Raw genomic sequence first — 23,193 nt, forward strand, 5'->3', positions numbered from 1 at the left:
CTCCAGCCTGGGACCTTAATTTTGTATTGGAAAAACTCACTCTTCCTCCTTGTGAGCCAGCTGCAACTGCAGAGTTAAAATACCTTTCTTGGAAAACAGCTTTCCTTTTAACAATCACATCAGCATGAAGGGTATCTGAATTACAGGCCATTATGGCAGTGGAGCCTTTCATCATCTTTCATGCGGACAGGGTGTCCCTCATGACCAGTCCCTCCTTCTTGCCCAAGGTGGTATCCAGTGTGGCTCTTAATCAGTCCATTCTTTTTCCAACCTTCTTTTCTAATCCACAGAACAAAGGGGAACAGATACTGCACTCCTTAGATGTGCACAGACAACTTAGATTTTACTTGGACAGGACTAAACCTCAAAGGAAATCTGAACAACTGCTGGTGGCATTTGCTGAAGGGGCAGAGGGGAAGGCTGTTTCAAAGCAAACCATTTCTAAATGGATAGGCCATTGCATTCATTTCTGCTATAAGCACCATGGAAAACCTATCCCACAGGGGATTAGACCCCATTCAACCAGGGCTGCATCTACCTTTACAGCCTTTCTCAGAGGTGTCCCTACCAGAGACATGCTAGAAGCTGCTACCTGGAGTTCTGTACATACTTTCACCAAGCATTGCCATGTGCCAATTTTCTCGAAATCCAGAGCTGGTTTTGCCACTGCCGTCTTGCAGACCCTTATAGCTGGTCCTAATGCTATCTAAATTCCTCCTCCCATCCTTATCTTTGGGAATCTACCCAAATGTGATGACTGCAACAGTGAAACACGAAGAACATAGTACAGTTGTGTACACTTACCATAAATGTAGATGTTCGAGTGTATTCACTGTTACAGTCCTGGTTACCCTCCCTCCAGCCCCCTGACTTCTTTTGGCTATACCTCTATTCTCATTTACTATACTTAAAAGCTTTTTGGTGTATTTGCTTTTTTGTTGGAGGCATAACATTGTATGTATATATATATGTATATATATATATATATATATATATATATATATATATATATATATATATATAATTGCTTCCCATTAAGGGGGCACCTGACATCTGGAGGAAGAAAAACTGATGTAATGGCATCGGCTGCATGCTTTATACCCCTGACTACCTGACGTCACGGAAGATGAGACAGCAACCGACGTAGGACCCAAAACTTTGATAATCAGATTGACTGAGGGCTACTGCAAGCAGATAACCCAAATGTAATGACTGCAACAGTGAATACACTCGAACATCTACATTTATGGTAAGTTTACACAACTGTATCTGTACTTTACTCTTTCTCTGATAGAGAAACCATTGTATTTATACTGCGCTCAGAGAGGCATTAACATGTGCCAGTGTGATGTTAAATGGATGGAAAATTCATTGCATCTGAAATGACCCAGTAAGTAAATGTATTACCCAAGCAGTATCATTACATGAAATCTTTGCCAGGGCTCAGAGTGAAGCTTCTTGCTACATAATCTTCTGTAAGAAAATTCTAGTAATGAAATTAGCAAGTGAAAAAAAAAAAACAACATTCTTAGGACAGTGTAAGAGAAATTTCTGAAGCTTCCCTGAAGTGATCATGAAGAACTGGGTACATAGGGAAGCAGTGATGCATCCACAAAAGAAAGAAGTGCAGCAGAAGAATCATGAGTCAGATTCCCGAGGCTGTGAACTAAAGTTGTCCTACCTTCCAGAAACGGAGAACAAAGAAGTGATCAAAGTGATGAAACAGAAAGAAGCTGAAAAGAAGGAGAAAGTTCAGCAGAGATCTTGTTCATAGATAGCATAGAGCAAGGCCACAAAGGTGAAAATTGCAAGTATAAAGTAATGTGAGGAGTCCTTCCAAGAGAATGAAAATGAATTGCATGCATTAAATAAAAAAGTCTACATGCCAAAGAAGAGCTGGATGCTATGTTTCCACCCCTAAGAAGAAGGATGGTGCCCTCCATGATGAGATCAAACATGCAGTAAAATGTCCACACATAGGCATATGGTATCAGGACACACTACACAACATCCCTGTAGAAGGGTAAGCAGAGGAAGAAGAACCATTTTCTAAGTTGACGGAAAGGAGGAATCCAAGGCAAATACTACATTTGGGGTAAAGATGAGCAACACTTGCATATGGATGTCAAAAAAAGAGTTTGTACTACACAAGACTATTTATACTTTGGGTGGACTTAAGTGTTTATATATATATATATATATATATATATATATATATATATTTATATATATGGATTTACTTTACAAGCTATATATGTGTGTGTGTGTGTGTGTGTGTGTGTGTGTGTGTGTGTGTGTGTGTATATATATATATATATATATATATATATATATATATATATATATATATTTATATATGGTTCCACTTTATAATCTCGAAATACTGAAATCTTGAATTTCAGTATCTCGTGACCATAAAGTCGAATGCTTGAAATCCCGAAATCCCAAAACCGTGAAACACAAAATCGCGAACATAAACACACCATACACCACACAACACATACACTATCCTACCCACACTACAACAAAATAAACAAACAAAACACACACAAACACATAAACACAAATCAACAAACCTGCACTACATATAAGCAAGGGGGGCAAGCCCCCCCACACCCCCAGTACTAACTCCAAGATCACACAAACAGAAAAAGACAGTAAGCTCACACCCAGACATTCTACAGTCCTACACACACACACACACACACACACACACACACACACACACACACACACACACACACACACACACACACACACACACACACACATCACACAGATATAAACACCACCATCCAACACTTAAACAGTCAGAGTTTTACCTGCCTACCCTAACCCACATGTACAACATACAAACACACTCACATACACTCAAACACCTACCCAAAACCCTTACAAAACACTCACTTACCTTAAATTACACCTAAATCCACACACTACACCGGACACCATCCACACAATACACTACGCGTCACGTAACGTAAAGCCATAACTGCAAATTCGACTTAGTCAGATTCGCAATTATGCACTTTCACTATTTTCAAGATTCGACTTTATGGTCTTGAGATACTGAAATTCGACCTTTCAGTATTTCGATATTATAAAGTGAATCTCTCTCTCTGTGTATATACATACATATATATATATATATATATATATATATATATATATATATATTTATATATATGTATATATATATATATATATATATATATATATATATATATATATATATATATATATATGTGTGTGTGTGTGTGTGTGTATGCAAGCTCAAAGTTTCAAAACTTTGATTTGCGAATGGTTGAGACCATAAGATCGAAGTTTTGAAACTTCGCAATTTTAATAAAAAAAAATAAAAAACAAAAAAAAAAGTTTGCAAGGGGGGCAAGCCTCCCCCTTGCACCCCTCACACCCCTACTAAATAAATATACTAACTCAAATATCGCACTACAATGAGGAAAATGGTAAATTTCCCATTCCACACTGTACGGCAGCCTCCATTCAAAATGTTCGAAGTTTCAAAACTTCGATCTTATGGTCTCAACCATTTACAGTTCAATGTTTTGAAACTTCAAGCTTGTGAAGGGAATTGATATACATACATATATGTGTATATATATATATATATATATATATATATATATATATATATATATATATATATATATATATATATATATATATATATATATATATATATATACACACACACACACACGTGCGCACACACACACACACACACACACACACACACACATGTGCATGTGTACACTAATGTCTCAAAGTATCTTAAGTCACACCTTAGAAAGTTTTACTCAAATAGCATCTATGTTTACTTTTCATTACTTTAACTTCATTGCAAAGATCTTTTTCTTTCACAGAACACACAAAGGTTGCATTTATAAATAAAATCATGCCTTCACAGAAGTCAACTTGACACATCAATATACAGATTTGGCAACACTACGAAATGCTTCCAGAAAATGTACAACATCAGTAGTTCACTAAACTTCAATAACTCAGAGCTCTCTTCAGTCTCATTTACATGCAATGTACAGGTCCTCCTAGCTTATGTATGTGGACTTGTTTCTCTCAAGCTCTCCTGGCCTCTCTGGTACTCTCTAAGACTATGGAATCCCCCCCCCCCCTCGAATAGGCCCCTGCCAGAATATTAGACTCACACCTGGTTAATTCTCTTCAAAAGGCCCTTGCTGTGTATCAGTTTCCTGTCTTCAAAGCTCCAGTGGACCAGGCTTTTGGATGCATCCTTTTGTAAATCCTCTACAGAGAGGAGAAAATGTCTCTGCTGTTTCCAGCTTCGATTCCCTTTTTACAGAAGAATTCTTTTTCTCATGGTTACTTTGCTATCATCTACAGACTGTGTTAGTATATATATATATATATATATATATATATATATATATATATATATATATATATATATATAGTTAGACTCCATAAAGGCTAAACATTAGCCGAGGCGCTAGAGTGTTTTGTAATAAAACAAGAGGATTTATTCAACTACAAGTTGTTGATTATTTTTATACTTTACTTTGGTTGTATGGTGTGTTAGTATATATCAGGCCTTCCCAATTCTTTGTGGCTCTATCTATGGCTAAGGTTTTTTCCTATCTAGTTATTTTTTCCAGACTATTTGGAAATAAGAATGATTGTGTGGTAGTCCAGAAAATATTGTACATACTCTGGTATTCTGTTTAATAACAGAAAGTGATTGCCAGAGTTTGTTAAAATGCCTCCTTGGGACTGACATTTCTTAAGAAAAACATTATTGCAATGCAATCAGTCCTGAGACTAGCAAAACAAGATGTCCCACTTCCCACTGTTGTCCCTGTTTATATCACAAAATGGGCGTAGTAGTAGGTGGAGTAGGAGGAGAAAAGTGGAGAGGGGCAGGGTTAGGGACAGTACATGGGGTTTGGCTTTTCTTCAGTTTTTGCTTCAGCAAAAAGTGATAATCATGTTTATGATCCAACAGTAACTGCTTTAATAGTACTTGTACTTATGACTGTTATATTTTGCCAGCTCTAGCACAGTGTCTTTTCTGTTTACATATACCAGTGAAGAGAGAGATGTATTTTAGCTGCAGTTGTATGTGGGACAGTAACATTCAGTGTGTTATTTAACCATGCTCTGGCTATACAAATGTACTGATAATAGATTCAGACCAAAGTAATTGTCAATTATCCCATAGTATCTAATATTGTTCTATAACTGTTTAATAGATGCATGCATGTATAATTGTGGAAGTTTATGGATATGTTTGGGCATTTGTGACTCAACTACCTTACTAAGGTTTTTGTTTCTTCTCTCTCTCTTTGCTTGCTGTCTTGCTCTTTTCTGACTGCTCTCAGCACTCCAGCTGGCCTACGCTCCAACAAGCTTAAGAACCCTCCTAGCAACAAAGGACCCTTCCCATCTTATCAGCTGTCTCATCACTCTATAAGTGTTCCCCTGTGCTCTTCTACGAAAGGAAGAAAGAAAGTATGTGTGTTCCTCATACTTGCTGTAAAGCTTATTTATAGTATGCGTGTTCCTCATTTATGTAAGAAAAAGCTTCTCAGCCTGGTCAGCCAGCAGCCATACCCCCTCTGTAACCTATAGTTTAATACAGCCCCTGTCTGCCTTTCACTACCTTCCCTAGCCGAACTGAGCGTCCTTTTTCAGCCCTAGACCAGCCTTCCCCTGAAAATACTACTGTTGTAATACCAGTTCCTTATCTAGTCCCTATCTTTCAACTACCCCAAATTCCCAGGAAATACTTTTTTACAGACTACTGTCCTCACCTTGTTACTATTGTTCTTTCTTACACCTCTTGTTTTACTGTAGTCTCCCACTATCCTCCTTGGAAACCTTCCACTCTACTTCTTATTCATTTTTCAACTACCTTAACTTAACTTACCTTATCAGTCAGCATTCCACTGATTGTTCTCCTATTACACTCACTTGTCTCTACCTGCTCTCGGGCTCACTCCGCTCCCCTACCCTGCTCCCCAATTTCCACCCGCCCCCAGTACTCCTACATTTATTCCTCTAAAGCCACACCCCATCATATCTGTTCCAATCTAACACTTCGAATCATTAACACTCCTACCCCTCCTTGTCTCAACACCTCACCTATTACCTGACCTCCCATCCCTCCATGTTACGTCACCACTCCTGTTGATATATCTCCTTACCTGTTCACACATACTTACCTCCCATGTTTCTTCCACTCTATAAATCTAATATAATGGCTATATTACCCATCCCACACCAAACAAAACTATTACTCTTGGTCTCACTCTTTCCTACTCTAACTATTGCCTATCTGCTAACCTCCTATGAACAACCATTATACCCCACCCTTCTCTTCCCCTCCAAACACACTTCTACACCAATACTAGCTATCTTTCAAAACTACATAAACATCACATCCAAACCCTGCTACCTACAAGCTAAATATCATAGACTATCTCACATTAAATATACCAAGCTAAATATTAAAAAATCACTGAACTATTTTTGTAACCTTCATTACCCTATAAATAGAATGCACCTCCACTCCTTAATAGATGGGGACATTCATCCTAACCCTGCCCCTATCAATACCCTTGCCACTGAACAGTGCAACCCTGACAACTCCAGTACCCATGCCCCTACTGAACTTTCTAACTCACTCTATATAGCACATCTCAATATACGTAGCATTAACAATAAAACTGCCCACCTCTACGCTCTCCTAGATGTTCACCTATTTGACATCTTATGTCTATCTGAAACATGGCTAAAACCCACAATTAAATACAATGAAGTCACCCCACCTGGTTACAATATCCTTAGACTAGACCGCACAGCCAAAAAGGGAGGTGGGGTAGCAATCCTCTATAAATCAGAGCTTCAAGTTAGCACTACAAACCTTAGACCACCTTCTGACAATAATGCTGAAATCCTCATTTCTAAATTTCAGATCAACTCAAGTAAATCTATATACATCATTTACATCTACCTTCCCCCAGGAAATAAAATTACAACCCTTGAAAATATCCTTAACTGGCTTTCTATTAATCTCCCACAAGAAACCATAGTCCTACGAGACTTTAATATTGACTGGAAGTCCTGCAGTACTGTACACCCTACCACCCATATTAACCTATATGGCTTCTCACAAACTATTAACTCCCCAACCAGAATTAATAAACCCAATAACAAAGAAAGTACCTTAGACTGGATTCTTACTAATACTCCTCATCAAACATACCAAGTAGGAACCCTCCCAGATGATCTAAGTGACCACTCACTAACTTTTATTATCAGACACAAAGCCAGCCTAACTTACCCAAACAATTTCAGGATAATACGCACCAAAAAGCATTTTAACCCTGAAATTTTCTAAACAGAACTCAAGCAGTGTAATTGGCCACCTCTAAAATCCCTCCCACTAAATGAAGCAGTGGAATACTTTAATTCCACATTCTTAGCCATCTTCAACCATCACACCCCAACTCACTCTGTTAGAAATAAAGCTAAACTTGCCCCTTGGCTCTCAAAAGCTACAAGGTAAAAAATCCTTCTTAGAAACAAATCCTGGGCAAAATGGCGTACTACTAAAAATCCTACAGACCACCAAACCTTTAGAAAACTTAGAAATAATACTAAAAAAGCCATTCTCTTAGATAAAAAGAACTTTTACTTCCATCTACAACAAACTTACCATAAGAAACCACAAAAGTTCTGGACTAGCATTAACAAACTACTATACCTAGGTCAATCTATAACACCTAACCCACATAGCTCTAACCCTGAGAATCCCACACATACAGCTAATGCCTTCAATTCTTTCTTCACAGACGCCATCCAAACTCTTGCTAGTCAACTATTTCCAGATACCTCAATCTGCCTACATCTACTACAAGCCCACCTCCATCATTTCAGTTAAAACCAGTTTCAATTTCCTTTATTTGCTCCCTTTTCCAAAAACTAAAACTTGCCACCCCCTCAGCTGGCAAACTTCCAGCAGAATATCTGCAAAAAGGAGCTAAAGCCATAGCCTATCCCATTTCCATTCTGGTTAACATAACCATAAGTGAAGGAACTATCCCATCTATCTGGAAAATTTCTCACATCATCCCACTACATAAAGGTGGGAATTCTAACGACTTTTCTAACTATCGTCCTATAGCTCTACTATCTGATCTAGCAAAAATAATGGAGAAATGCATCCATAAGCAACTACTTAACCACCTACTCCAAAATAACTTACTTGCCAATTGTCAACATGGATTTAGATCTTTCCACAGTACTACCGCTACCCTGCTATCCTTCACAGACTGCATTAACAAAAACTGTAACAACAATATTCTCTCCTCTGCAGTCTTTATTGATTTATTTAAAGCTTTCAACATGGTTAATCACCAGCTCCTTTTAAATATACTGAAATCCCTCTCACTTGAACCTCTAGCCATAAATTGGTTCAAATCTTACTTAGACTATAGGCAACAGGCTGTGCTATGGGATAATAATCTATCTACATACCTCCCTATTTCCCTAGGTGCTCCTCAGGGCTCCATATTAGGCCCGCTCCTATTTTCCATTTTTATTAATGACCTTCAATCAGCAATTCCTGACACCATGTGTATTCAATATGCAGATGAGTCCACAATAATTTGTTCAGCCATTTCTCCAACTGAACTACAGTCCCTTACCCAAAAAGCATTCAGTACAGTAGAACAATGTTTTTTTAAACCGCTGCCTCCTCCTAAATCCCAAAAAAATGAAACTTTTACTTTTCACTCCAACCCAAAAATACACACCAATAAATTTCACACTCGTATCTAATAATGGCACTATCATATCTCCCGACTCAACCACTAAACTCTTAGGAATAACAATAGATAACAACCTTACCTTTGATACTCATAGAAACAGCACAATAAAAACAGTCAACAAGAAATTGGGGTCCCTCTATAGAATCAAACCCTTTCTTACACCAGTAGCCAGGACCGCCATAGCCAGAACTCACTTAATCTCTACCCTACTCTATGCTTCACCTATATACACTAATCTTTCTAAAAACAACCTCAACAAACTGGCAATCTCCTACAATAATATTGCTAGATTTGCCACTGGCTCTCATTTTAGAACTCATCACTGTCTTAATCTAAAGCAGCTAGGATGCTAGAGTTCCTAAACCAGCTTCAATTTCACCAGCTTGTCATAGCCCATAAGACCCTGTATCAACACACCAACACTCCAATACTCTCTAGCCTCATTACCCCATACAACAATCTTAAAAATGTACGCTCCTCAAACAAACCGCTTATCAACATCAGCAGATCCAACAACTTAGCAGGAGACTCTCTGTTCTCTAATACTGTTGGAAAGCACTGGAATCTTCTACCCACTGATCTCATATCTCTGTCTTCATTGACACTTTTTAAACAGAATCTTAAACTATTTCTCAGTACACATTAGTTATGCCCCTGTACTAACCCTGACTAACTTTCTCTCTATACACTAGTTTCAATACTCTTCATCTTTATAGACTTATCCTTAATGAACCAAAGACCATGTTATTGCAATTTAAAAATATGTATATATGCATATAGTAACATCTCTTGCACATTACCTTTTACTGTTTTGTCTTATGCTCACTATGAGTATTGTATTTTTTATTAACAACAGCTGTTACACGCTTGGACTGTTGCAACATACTATATTGTATTTGTGTATGTGTCTTGGAGCTTTTCTCCCTGGGCCTCTACTGAAAATGGACATGTATCCAATTAGACTAGCCCGGTCAACAAATGTAAAATAAAATAAATAAATAAAATAAAAATTTTATTGACCGACAGATCTTCCAGCTCCACTACCACATAATATTCACACCTCAGACCTGGAGACATGAGCTGGACCATTACCTTGCTATCTCGCAGCATGGATGGTCGACTGATTTGACAATGTTATCTAGGTATGGCCAGATTATTGTTTTCCAGGGGCACCCCAGGATAAGAGCACCATAGCTACGTGGATCTGTCTGTCATCCAGCCACAGTCCATTATGAGCTGCCTTGGCATTTGTGGTACTACCTGGATGTTAAAATATTACAAAACTAAATTTCCAAGATTGTAGAGTTTCTTTATCTTGGTTTTCAGAAGTTTCCCACTTTAGACAAACAAACTAAGTTTTGTTCATCTGTGGTATAGTCCAAACAACCAATGTACACTTTCTTTTTACAATAATATCTGGCAAACATCTTTCCTTGTTAATGCAAATTTCAAAAGGACCATTTCCTCCTTTGTTTGCATTACACCTTTACTTAAAGGAGCTTTTTCCTCTTTCACAAACCAATGCAGAATATTTTCATGACAACCACATAGACTTTCTGCTTGGTTTTATTATATGCAGTTTATTTCTAAGCAATACTTTCACTTTTCTAGAGTGCCTGAGGTGCTACACTTTCTCAATGCCTTTGTTTTATTGCATTCTTTAGTTTAGTTTGCCTTGTTTCATCTGTTTCCTGTAGTTGTTAGACGTAATCCTCAGATCGTTTTAAGAGACTTGGATTTTGAAATAGAATACACTTCATATTGTTACTTACATTATATTGTTATGCCCTTTCATTTGCATTAACAAATCTTTGCTTTTTTTATCTCTGGTGTTCTTTAACATTTTGAGCTTTGCAACAAAGGTTTTCCACTGAACTTTTGTTTCCTCTTTGTTTCAAACAGATTACCACTTGGGTTTTATAATGAGTTATATGTCCCTCATACAGCTTATTTACTTTTGCTGTGGTCTCCCTTTCCACATCATGCATTTCTTTATCCTTGTATCTAGTCATGTCCTCTTCACGTAACTCATCCATTTCTGGTGTGGTCTCCCTTTCCACATCTTCCATTTCATTATCTTTGCATCCTGTCATGTCCTCTTCATTTAACTCATCCACTGCTGCTGTGGTCTCCTTTTCCACACCATGCATTGCATTAACTTTGCATCAAGTCATGTTCTCTTCACACAACTCATCTGCTTCTGCTGTGGTCTCCCTTTCCACATCATGGATTTTATTAACTTTGCATCAAGTCATGTCTTCTTCCCAAAACTCATCCACTGCTGTTGCTAAGGCCTCCCTTTCCACACATTGCATTTCTTTATCTTTGCATCGAGTCATGTCCTCCTCACATAACTTATCCACTGCTGCTGTGGCCTCGTTTTCTTTAATTTTACATTAAGCCATATGTTCCTCACAACTAATTTACTTCTACTGTGGACTCATTTTCCACACCAGAAACATCTATCAAAGAGTACCTTAAATTTTTAGACAGAATACCAGGATCTGCATAAAAGGCCGTATTTCTTTTGTTAATTGAAGCTCTTTCTTCTGTTTAGCAACAACCTTTCCCAACTTCACAGCCCCATGTGACTTATCCCCATTTTTCTGGGGTCTATATTACATGACTGAACAGTGAAATGTTCGAACACATAATAATCGACCCCTAAATATCGAACTGTCACAATGTCGAATGGTTCAATGGAGATCTCCGTACAGTGCGGACATGGAAGTTTTCCATTGTCTGCACTGTAGTGCGATCTTGGAGTTAGTATATTTAAGTAGCGGGGGTGTGGGATGCGCAGCCCCCCACGTGGAGGGTGCAGTGGGGCCTGTCCCCCTGCTTAGAGCATTTTTATGGTTTGTTTGGTTGTTTTTATGGGTTTTTCTGCCGTGCGTCATTACAGCGTTTTGACATTTAGAGGTCGATTATTACGTGTTTGAACATTTCACTGTTCGATCACGTAATATAAACGCTTTCTCTGTGAGGCATAATTTTACTTAGACACCACTATGTTTAAAACACTTTCTCATAACTCAGATTGGGCTACCACCTTTTCAACTGCCCATACTAAGAGATGTCTTGCAGAAACATGACATTTTGCAGGACAACCCGTACCCACATCTAGTACAAGGGGCTGGAATAAAATTTTTGACAAAATGGAAGTTAACGTGTATAATATGAGTTGTTTCTATTGTTTTATATAATATTAATGTGTTTCAGATACAAAATAATTATTATCTGCTGATCTTAAAGCAAACTTAGGGAATTTGTTTATTATCCTAAAATCTCAGGCCATTTGTAAATTTTCATGTTTTTTTCATAGCAAACACAAACAAATTCACTAAGTAGTGTAGTTGAAAGACTAAATGTATCATAAATAATTGCATTTATAACTTTGGAAACAGAACAAAAATATGTTTCTTGATTTTCAGAGGTAAAAGAAAAGTTGATCTGGAATCCATATAGCGATGTAGTTCTTCAAGTGATAAGGACAAAAATAGGCCAAACTGAAACACACATAGAGTTATTACAAAGGTCACCAAAAGGGAACATTACAGAAATGCAAAATGAAATTCTGAGCAATATTTTGAAATTGCAGAATTTAAGACAAATTAAACTATCTTGGATTTGGTTTACTGGGTGGTAAGATGCTTTATTCTGTGATAACAGAGGAAGCAGAGTTTTAAACAGACTAAACCTCTTATATGTAAAACTAAGCAGTCTACACAGGTGTTGTTGCATAGAAATGACAGAAATTAAACCAAATGGTGTTTGAAAAGTTCATACGCACTGAAGCACAATCACAGAACACAGAAACTGTGTGGATAATTTTCTAAAAGGTCAAAAAGAACTGATAGCTGAACTTAAACAACTGCAAAGCAAAATAGACAAAGAGTTTGAATCATAAAGGACACTCAGATACAAATGGAGGCTGAACTACAATGGGTGAAAGAAACCTTGACTCAGAATGAAATGTACTTAGAAGGAAATCACAGAATCACACTATAAAAGTGTTGGAGTTAGTGCCTGTGCATGTACTTGGTACAAAGCACATGTATACGAGGTTGTATGATGAAGCTGTCATGCCTTTCCCATTTGGATTGGAATGATCTTGGAGACTTGTCTATACTGCGAAGGCGGAGCTTTGCTGTGTTATGATGCGTGTCATTTCTACAATGCTGCATCTGTGGGACGTCCAACATATTTTGGATTATGGTTCTTTACTTTCTGGGTCTGCATTTGTTAATCTATATTATGGTTTCCTCCATGTAATTATACTTTGGGACATTTATGCACTGCTCTGACTGTGTGGGGCTTCCCTTTTTTTTTTTTTTTTTTTCCAAAATCTCTTTATTTGAATTTTCAGATATTAACAGCAATACATCCAATCAAACACACAAAACAAACAGTACAATACAAAAAGGAAACATTAAAAAAACTAATAACACAAGAAATATATGTACACTATATAAGTCCTACTGCTTTACCTCACCTATGGCCTGTTATTTTTTTTACCTACTGGAGGACTGTATGGCTAGGTCTCATTGTATGTATCAAAATATGTGCTGGTGTAATGTTTATGTTTGGCTTTGTTTTTCCTGCTTATCATTTGAATTAAACTCGCTGATGAGATTTTTGGCAGTCTGACATTACTACAAGGTATGTGCACATTGCATCTGTACACCTCCTCTGCTTCCTGGTCTCATATGCCTGCTTTCTCTCCACTTTTGTGTGCTACAAGTTATGCTTCTTTCTCGATATTTTTGGTGTAACTCTTCAGTGCTTACTGCCGTGTGGAATATCTTCCTCCTTTCCTTATATCTCATGTAGTCTGTACAGCAGTAGGCATTGCGGAGCCTTACAGAAAATACTGACTGCCAAGGTCCACATCTATCGCCCATGTGGTTTATTGTTTTCTTTTTCCACTTGTTCTGTGTTTACTGAATGTCATCCTCAGTTTCACTTCACACTTCTTCTATAATAATTTCTTCTCCTCACCTGTTTGCATTACTGTGTTTACACTCTGTCGGTCTTCACAGTTCAGCAAATTGTTACCCCGTTCTGCTGCACTGACCATGTAAGCAGCATGACTTTGCAGAAACTCAAGAGTACTTACTGAAAACTAACAGTCATAGGAAGAACATGAGAATGCAGTCTAGACATCATCTGGAGTCTATGGCTGAACACTGTACCAATGAGCTGATCTAAGCACTGCTAACCACAGTGTTACCAGGCCACCCAATAGAGGCAATATGAGGGCAATGGACGACAGTGTTCTTTACAACATTGATACTGCATGAAAGCACCCATTGACAGAAGATGATATTAACATTCCTTCCCATGATTATAATATTACTTATAAGAGTGCAATTTCCTTTTAGCTGCTCAGGTTTTAATTCACAATGTTAGTTAATGTACCACTTTGGTGCAGAGGAATATACTACAGTTATATCAGATATCAGTAATACATATTATCAAGAAATTAAAATAATAAATTGTGATTTATTCATTCATCCTACAGTTTTGTTGTAACTGTTACTTACATCTGTGGCCATCAATTCTGCAGCATCATCGACACCTGGAACTGAAATATCTCCTTGGCTGATATACGGGTAATCATGAGGATTGGTCGTGATAAGAAGCTTCTCTGAATAATTTAAAAAAACATAATCACTATATGTGCCCGATTCCTACTGACTGATAATTTATAGTATACAGAAAAACAGTCAAGCAGTTCTCACCGATCAGTGATGGTATCTTGTTAGACATAATCTGGTAAAAAATGTGAAAACTTCTTTCACATTTTAACTGGAAGGTTACCCTAGATTTTTCAAGTAAATCTGTAAAATATGGAAATGTATAATCAATCAGTTAAGATGGTAATACTAACCTTCCTACAAATATAATAAAACAGATGGCATTAAGTATGACATATACCTGAGAGTGGTACCATTAAAACAACACTATGAATGGTGTTTATGCTGCTTATAAAATATGGTATATTCAAAACTACTTGCATTTTACTAGGAAGATTTTGTTACTAAAAGGCTGCTCTACAGACAGACTCACAGACACACTCATACACATACACACACACACACACACACACACACACACACACACACACACACACACACACACACTCACACACATCACAGACAAATATAAATACACTCTTGAACACATGTACATGTACATACACACATAAATACAAAATTAGGTAATGAAAGCATATGTCTCAGCTGATCCTAATTTTCAAGGATGTTTCTCATTTTGCTCACATATTTGCTTCATACCTTCTAAAATGGGTTAGTTACAGCTCTCAACATCTTAACTCAGGAATAAGGGCACAGGCAAAGAATATATAGCTCTTATATAATTAAAAGTTGCTAGAATATTAGGATCTGATGTTGTCCACTTCATTTCATTAACCTGTGGGTTACTCTTCCGGTGCTTGGAACGGACAGGCTACCTTCTTCCAGCTTGAGACTCCTGACTTAAGGTCCTTCTCCCTACCCATAATGCCCTGCTCCCCCACAATACCTCAGATCTCATTTGACGTGCTTTAAATTTGCATAGAGTTCCTCACGTTCCTCACTCTTGAGCTTCTGCTAGTGAATTGTAAGTTTTTTGCTGGTTTTTCCCTATCCTTTTGCTTTTTTATCTAACTCTCTGGTTTTCTCTATCTAGTCTTTGCATTCCTATCTATCAGGTAATTTTCTATTAAAAAAGAAAGTTTTCTCTCCTTTCTCTTCCTTTTTTTCCCTTGCATTGCTGTTATGGCTGCTCAAAATCCTTTAGGTTTTAAAAAGTGCACTTCATGTGGGCAGAAGATTCCTCTATCCGAAACCCACAGGGAGTGAATATACTGCTTGTGACCTAACATTTGGATGCCCCTTGGGATATTTGTAGGGCTTTTCATCCTTGGGCTCTGACAGATCACAGGAGCAAACTGATTTTAAAAGGTTTGCTTCCCCCTTCCTCCACCTCGGGGATGCCTTCTACATCAGGGGTTCAATCCTCTCTTAAAATGCCCAGGGAGTCGCTGAATTCCAGCAGACCCTCTACTGTGTGATCTTCCCCTGAACTGCCTAAGAAAAGGGTGAAGTCTCCGGAACCAACTCGTTTGGCTCTGAGTTTGGTGGCCACTGCCTCTCCTCCACCCCGGTCATCCAATGCTGCTCCGGGGCCAAATGGTGCTCCCGAGGCATCAGCTCCTACAATTTTGATGCCGGGCTCAACTCTGCCTACATATGCAAGGATATCTCCATCTTGTTTCCCTCAGAGAGTCTCCAAACCTCCTTCCACCACTTCTTCTGGGTCTTCCTGCAGTCTGACCTCCAAGGATGTTGGTAAGCTCATGAGGCAATTTCTCAAGACACAGATTCAGATGAGGCTTGTGTCTGCTCTATCTGCATCTGGATACATGAGGGTTTCCACATTCCAACCAGTAACTCCTTCTCCAATTCAACCCTTGGTTTCAGAGTTGTCGGTTCCATTGGGTCCCAGTGCCAGGGTTTTGGAGCCGATAGAGAGTTCCGCTTTGCCTCTGACTTTCTCCCTGACTGCTCAGCTTCAATCTCTTTGGATCCAAGCATGTCTCAAAGCCATAGCATTGAGGTTGATTCTGGGGGGGGGGGGGTGACCTCAACTCCAAAGCTTTCGGAGCTGTCTCTTCCCCTCAGTGCCTCGGCCTTCGACAGCTTGGCTCCAATTTCCCCCTTGGAGCAGGAGGCCCGTACTCCCAGTGGGTGTCTGCTCCAGTAGTCACAGCCCTGGTGGGACAGTTCCAGGTGGTTCCGAGCCCTTCTGCTTTCAAGGTTGTGGAGAGGGTTCTTCATTCCTAGAAGATCCATTGTGGAGCGGGTTCTCTTCATTCCTAGGAGATCCTTGGCACTTATCTCTATGGAACCTCCCCTTCCTCATACTGGACCTGTGTCTGAGGTCTATGAACCTATAGACAGGGGTCCAGGGAAGTAAATAGTGTGGGAAGAAATAGCCAGGGAATTGTTATGGCTAGGCTTGTATAGGCCCTAGGGCTTATAGCCTAGTACCAACCTATGAACCTATGAACCCATGAACCTATTAGCTGCCGTGTGGACAGCCAGTCCCAGAAAGCCTTCACACCCTTCCTTCAGTGGATCCCCAAGCTTCTTCCAACACCTCCCCAGAGTGCACCCCCCCTGAGGAGGTCCCTCAGAAGAGATCATGTAAAAGGAGGCATGTGGATTCCCCTATGGAATCTCTCACTAAAAATACTGATTTCGAGGAAGGTAAAGGGTCTCTCAAATCACCAACCAATGAGGTGTCCTTCAGAGACATTCTTGAAATCCTTCACCAAAGGGGTGGTTTGCATGCCCAAAACTCTTCTCTGGAGGAACTGGTACTGTGGGAGGCTTTTGGGTTTAGCCCGTCTACCCGAGTATCACCCCACCTGACCCCGCTCATCCAGCTGCTGTTGTCGAGGGCTTGAAAGGAGCCAGATATAGTGGAACTTATTCCCAAATGTGCCAGCAAGATTTTGAGTGCCCCAATTAATAAATCTTTCTGGACCAAAGGAATCCCCATAGATGCCATGGTTGTGGCAGCAGCCACCAAGAAGGAGATGGCTCATGAAAGCTCTTCTGTCCACCCCTGAATACAGAATTACAGACGTTGGACAGATTTGGCAAAAGAGTCTACACCTCATCTACCTTTGTGGTTAGGGCATTGAACTATTTGTTGCATTTTACCTGGCTACAAAGGGACTTAGTCAAGAAACTTTCTAGCTCAGTCCCAGGGTCCATATCTACCAAGGAACCTGAGTCCTTTTCCTCTAGGCTGGCCTCCCTACACTCCTTAGCCAATGCATCCATGAGGCTAATCTCTCACACTGCAGAGGGTACCTCAAGTGTGGCCAGTTATGGCATTGCCTGGATGAGGCTATGCAATTCTGTGCAGCCTTTCAAACAGTTCTTTATTAATGCCCCCTTTGATGGCTCCACCTTGTTTGGACCCACAGTACATGACACTTTATCCCAGAATGAGAAGGATAGTAAGCATACCTCTCAACTTCTTAGAGCAAGAAATCTGGACAAAGTCATAAATAAAAGTGGGACATAGGCCCAAAAATAGGGACAATTTTTAAATTTTGCTCTTACAAACTTAGAAAGTTGACAGAATAACAGGTTTTACATTAGCATGAATTTTTTGAATGCCATGAATTCAGAAACTCAAATATCTGTCATTATTTTTTAACTTAAATGTTTAATTATTTGCCACTAATTTACCAGAAAACCACAATTTTATGAAAAATGGGCCAAAAATCTGAACATTCTGCAAAAATCTGTACAGTTCAGAGGTATGATGGTAAGACCCAGTCTGCCATCAGAATCCATTTTTTTTACTCCACAACGGACCTTCTCCTGGAACCAGCATGGAAGTAAGAAGATGAGGTTTTGGACGTCACAGGGTCCTTCCCAGGACACTCAAGGAGACTTTTACCCCCGAGGCACAGGTGGATATTGTCAGAATGGGAGATGCTGCCCATGTGGCCGAGGGGGTCTGCAAAATGAGGAGTCATGGAAACCCCCCAGGACAAGCCTTTCCAGCGATCCTGAACTCTTGCCTGACTGCTCTTCTCTGGAAGCAATCGGGGGATGTTTCTCCTTGCACCCAGAAGCCTGGGAGGCCATCAGAAATGACAAATGGGTGCTAAGGATCGTATCCAGAGGATACTTCATTCCCTTTTCCAAAACAAAAGCTTCACCTCTCCATTGTTCCACCCTATCAGAGGGAGGACGCAGCCCAGGAAATAAAAAAGTTACTGCAAAAAAGAGTCATCAAGAGGCCCTCCCAATCAAATCGGAATGGGCATTTACTCCAGATTCTTTTTAGTACCTAAGAAAACAGGAGACTTGCAACCTATCTTGGATTTGACCTCTCTGAACAAGTTGGTGAAATACACGAAGTTCAGAATGGTCATTATTCAATCCATCTTACCTCCCCTGAAGATTGGCAATTGGATGTGCTCTGTAGACCTGAAGGATGTTTACTATCATATTAGAATTCACAGGCACTCCAGCATTTTCTGTGTTTCAGGCTGGGAGCCAGTCACTACCAGTTCAGGGCACTTCTGTTTGGTCTCACCACAGCCCCCAGAGTGTTCACCAAATGTCTAGCAGTAGTTGCAGCTCATCTTCAGCTGCTCCAACCAGACATCTACTCCTTCAGGCCAGGGATTACTTTTACTTTCTCAAGTTGGCCCCAATCCTGTGGATAACCATCAACATACAGAATTCACAGTTGTACCCGGTACGAGCCATAAATTTCATAGGGCCCCACCTGGACACAAGGACATCCTATGCTTATCTCATGATGGACAGGGTAACAAACTTGACATCTCACATCACCTAGATTTTGAACATTCCAAAACCCCCAGCCTCTCTAGTTCTCAGGGCATTAGGCTGTATGATGGCAACTATAACCCTTCTGTCCATGGCACGTTTTCACATGTGGATATTACAATGGACCTTAGCGGTTCAATGATCACTTGTCAGAAATCCTTTGAATCTTCCCATCAGTCTGTCTTGTGTGTGTAAGGAGTCTCTGCTTTGGTGACTTCACTCCACAGAAGTTACTCAAAGACGTCCATTCATCCTTCCTTTCCCAAGCACCACGTTGACCATAGACACCTGCCAGTTTGGATGAGGGGGGCATTGTCTGGGACGGACAGTCCAAGGCACGTGGACACCGCAGAAGACCAAGTTGCATATCAATGTACTTGGAATGAGAGTGGTTCTTCTAATGTTGCAAGAACTGACAGCTTTCTACCTCTGTGGACTATTGCAATCCAAGCAGACAATACGTCAGTGGTTTGGTACATCAAGAAACAGGGAGGGACCAGGTCTTACCCCCTATGTCAAGAAGCAATGAGAGTGTGGCAGTGGGTGATTTCTACCAACTGCTTTCTGGTAGCAATGCACGTTCTGGGGGAGTCCATCATTTTAGCCAACAAACTCACCCAAGTGCTACTCATGCCTCACAAGTGGTCCCTGAATCAGTCAGTGGCAGACACAATCTTCCAGAAATGGGGTCATCCTTACTGCAATCATTTTGCATCCCCCTTCAACAACTATTGCAGCAGGTATTTTGCCTTGATCCCTCCTCAGGGATAGTCCCCCAGGGACACTCTAGTCCATGCTTGGCCCTCCAATCTGCTCTATGCCTTCCTTCCTCTTCCTTTGATCCCCAACTTCCTACAGAAAGCTCTCAGGCTACAAAGCAAAGTAATCCTTATTTCCCCTTTTTTTAGCCTCAACAAACCTGGTTCACCTTCCTTTGGTCTCACCTGGTTTGCCCCCTGATGACATTAGATCCAAGCATACCTCTCAACCTCTTTGTGCAAGAAATCTGGACAAAGCCTGACAAAATAGGGTGACAAAGGTCCAAAACTAGAGGCATATTTTAAATATTGCTCTTATAAACTTAAAAAGTTGCTACAGTAACATGGTTTGTTTTAACATACATTTTCTGAAGGATTTGAAGTCTGACATTCAAATGTATGTCATTATTTAGTGACTTCAATCCTCAGATCATCTCAGGATTTGCCAGAAAACCACAAATTATTTGAGAAACAGACCAAAAATATGAGCCAAAAATCTGGACATTCTGCAAAAAACTGGACAGTTGATAGGTATGGGAATCCAGATTTGCTCTCTCATCCATCGGGGCATCCACATCCAGACATTCAGGGCCTGAAATTAACCACATGGTTTCTCCACTTCCAGTAATGGCAAGATTTCCCAGGTTCTCTTCCCGTTTGAGAAATTTTGATTTCATCTCATACGTCTTCCACATGCAAAATTTACAAGAGAAAATGGAAGAGATTTTCTTTTTGGGCTGAACAAAAACAGATGGATCCCTTTACAGCCCCTGTGGCAGTCATGCTAGACTTTTTGGCTTCCCTTTTCAAGGATGATGCTAGTTACTCTATTGTTAAAGTTCATCTGGCTGCTATTTCCAATTTTCACACTGGGTTTGATTCCTTACCTCTTGCTTCTTCTAAACTGAGTAAAGCTTTTCTCAGGGGCATCTTCCTGCTTCGACCACCGGTGAAAGATACTACTCCTCCGTGGGATTTAACTATCATTCCACAAGCTTTGGTCCATCCCCCTTTCAAACACTCAGCTATGGTGGATTTGAAATTTCTGTCCTGGAAGACTTTTTAGTAGCTATTACTTCAGCCAGGAGAGTGTCTGAACCCCAAGCTCTTTCTGCAAAATTTCCATATTTGATTTTCCACAAGGACAGAGAGACCCTGTATACAAATCCTTCCTTTTTACCCAAGGTGGCTAAGCAGAGTAACATTAATCAGTCAATCAGTCTTGTCTTTTGTCTTGATTATCAAAATAAGGGGGGAATACACTTTGCATTTGCTTGATGTACATAGATATCTTTGTTTTTATATACATAAAACCAAGTCCTTCAGGAAGTCTGATCAGTTGTTTGTCTCCTTTTTGAATGCAAAGAGAGGTACAGCAGTTACCAAAGTTACACTAGCGAGATGGTTGAAAGTCTGTATTACCTTCATTTACTCTTTCAAAGGTATTCCTTTACCAGGACCAATAAAGGCCTATTCTACAAGGTCTATGGCTACGTCTCAGGCCTTTTGGTCTAGAGCTTCAATTGAAAACATTTGTGCTGCTGCTTCTTGGTGAAACCCCCATACTTTCATTATGCATTACAAATTGGACATCATATCCAGGAGTAGAAGTGCCTTTAGTTCTGATGTACTCTGGAATATTCTTCCTTGATGGCCACCCTGGATTATAGTAGCTGGGGACTCTGTCCCACAGATTAATGAAGCGAAGTGGACAACATCATATAAAAAAGTTATGTTCTTACCATATCATTCCATCTGTGTTGTCCATCTTAATTTCCATTAACCCCCCTTTCCCCCATCCAAGTCTTTGGGAAGCCTGGTAGAATTTATAAGGAATGTCTTTCAGTTGAGCTCCTGATGTTTTCTTTCTTGTGATATATATAGATACATTTGATCTGCATGTTTGTTTAGGATAGTCTAATGTTTGTTAGCTGTTATGCTTTTTTTTGGCAAACTCGGTCTCAGGTATTGTGGGGGAGTGGGGCATTATGGATAGGGAGGAGAAGCTCAAGTCAGGAGTCTCGAGCTGGGAGAAGGCAGCCAGTTGGTTTTGAGCATCGGAACCATAACCCACAGGTTAATGGAAATTAAGATGAACAACACAGATGGAACATTATGGTAAGAACATAACTTCTTTTTTTGCATTAGCATGTATTTTTGAAGGATACAGAATTTGAAACTCAAATCTCTATCATTATAAAACAAGTGCAATCCTCAACAATTTGACAGAAAAAAACACAAATTTTATGAGGAAACAGACCAAAAATCTGAGGCAAAATCAGGAGTATTCTGCAAACTCAGGCACAGTTGAATGATTATTTGAGAAGAGATAATTGACTATCCTCAATAAATATGGATGATCATTACAGTTGCATGCTAATTTTACTTAAGGTAATGAATATTAATTCATATCATATTATGCTGTCAAATTCCTAATTTGAGCCTTTGTCCCTTACTATTTTTGACTTTGTCTGTAATTTTGAAGGTAAGGGAGTGAGAACTATGAGCAGAGTTCTCAAGTGCTATGACTTAGGTATAGCATTTGATTTTGGCCCTCGGATTTAGCCTTGTTCCTCCTAAATACGCTTCCTGGTGAAATGAGACCTATATATCATAACATAATAGGAAATAACTAAAATAAGCATATACACAGATTCATCATCACTTGTAGTCTGGGGCCTTGTATCTGAAAACCTTCTATACTGTAAAATAATAAAGTGCTCTATTATGTATCTGCTACTGTGATTTTCAAAAGCTAAAACTCTGATTTTTAATGCTCAGAGGTTAATAGTTTTAGCTGTGAATGAAACAGCAAATAACACAGCCACAGACAAATGTTACATTTCCAGAATGAGAAAGTCAGATGTTCATCATATCACTTATCACTGCAGTAGCCTTAGCTATATCAATTATATTCTGCAGAACCTATAACAGCTGGACAGCTTCCAAAGTTTCAGGCACCTTTCACATAGGTACATAGGTTCATAAGTTGGTAATAGGCTATCGGTCCTAGGGCCTATACAGGCCTAACCATACCAATTCCCTGGATATTTCTTCCCACAATATTTACTTCCCTGGACCCCTGTCTAGCAGGGTGACTGACGTGATCCCCGGGGTGAATTTCCTATCTCCCATCCAATCGTCAAGGTTCTTTTGAAGAGGGCCAAGGAGGCACTCTGCTTGACATGTATGGGCAGTCTATTCCAGAGTATGGGGAGT

General features: G+C 39.6%; 1 protein-coding gene across 3 annotated transcripts in view; it reads right to left on the bottom strand.

Annotated features, from left to right (window-relative positions):
- LOC122799227 (myosin heavy chain, skeletal muscle, adult-like) overlaps positions 1–23,193 on the bottom strand; it is a 446,467-nt gene that overhangs the window by 138,703 nt on the left and 284,571 nt on the right. For all 3 annotated transcript variants that reach the window (XM_044068147.1, XM_044068148.1, XM_044068149.1), the window contains 2 exons: positions 14,573–14,671; positions 14,375–14,478 (listed from right to left, as the gene is read on the bottom strand). In XM_044068147.1, the coding sequence (XP_043924082.1) occupies positions 14,375–14,478; positions 14,573–14,671 (203 nt within the window). The remainder of the gene's footprint in view (positions 1–14,374; positions 14,479–14,572; positions 14,672–23,193) is intronic.

Source organism: Protopterus annectens, chromosome 4.part0, assembly GCF_019279795.1.
Source record: "Protopterus annectens isolate FY-2018-M chromosome 4.part0, PAN1.0, whole genome shotgun sequence".
NCBI classification, from domain to species: domain Eukaryota; kingdom Metazoa; phylum Chordata; order Ceratodontiformes; family Protopteridae; genus Protopterus; species Protopterus annectens.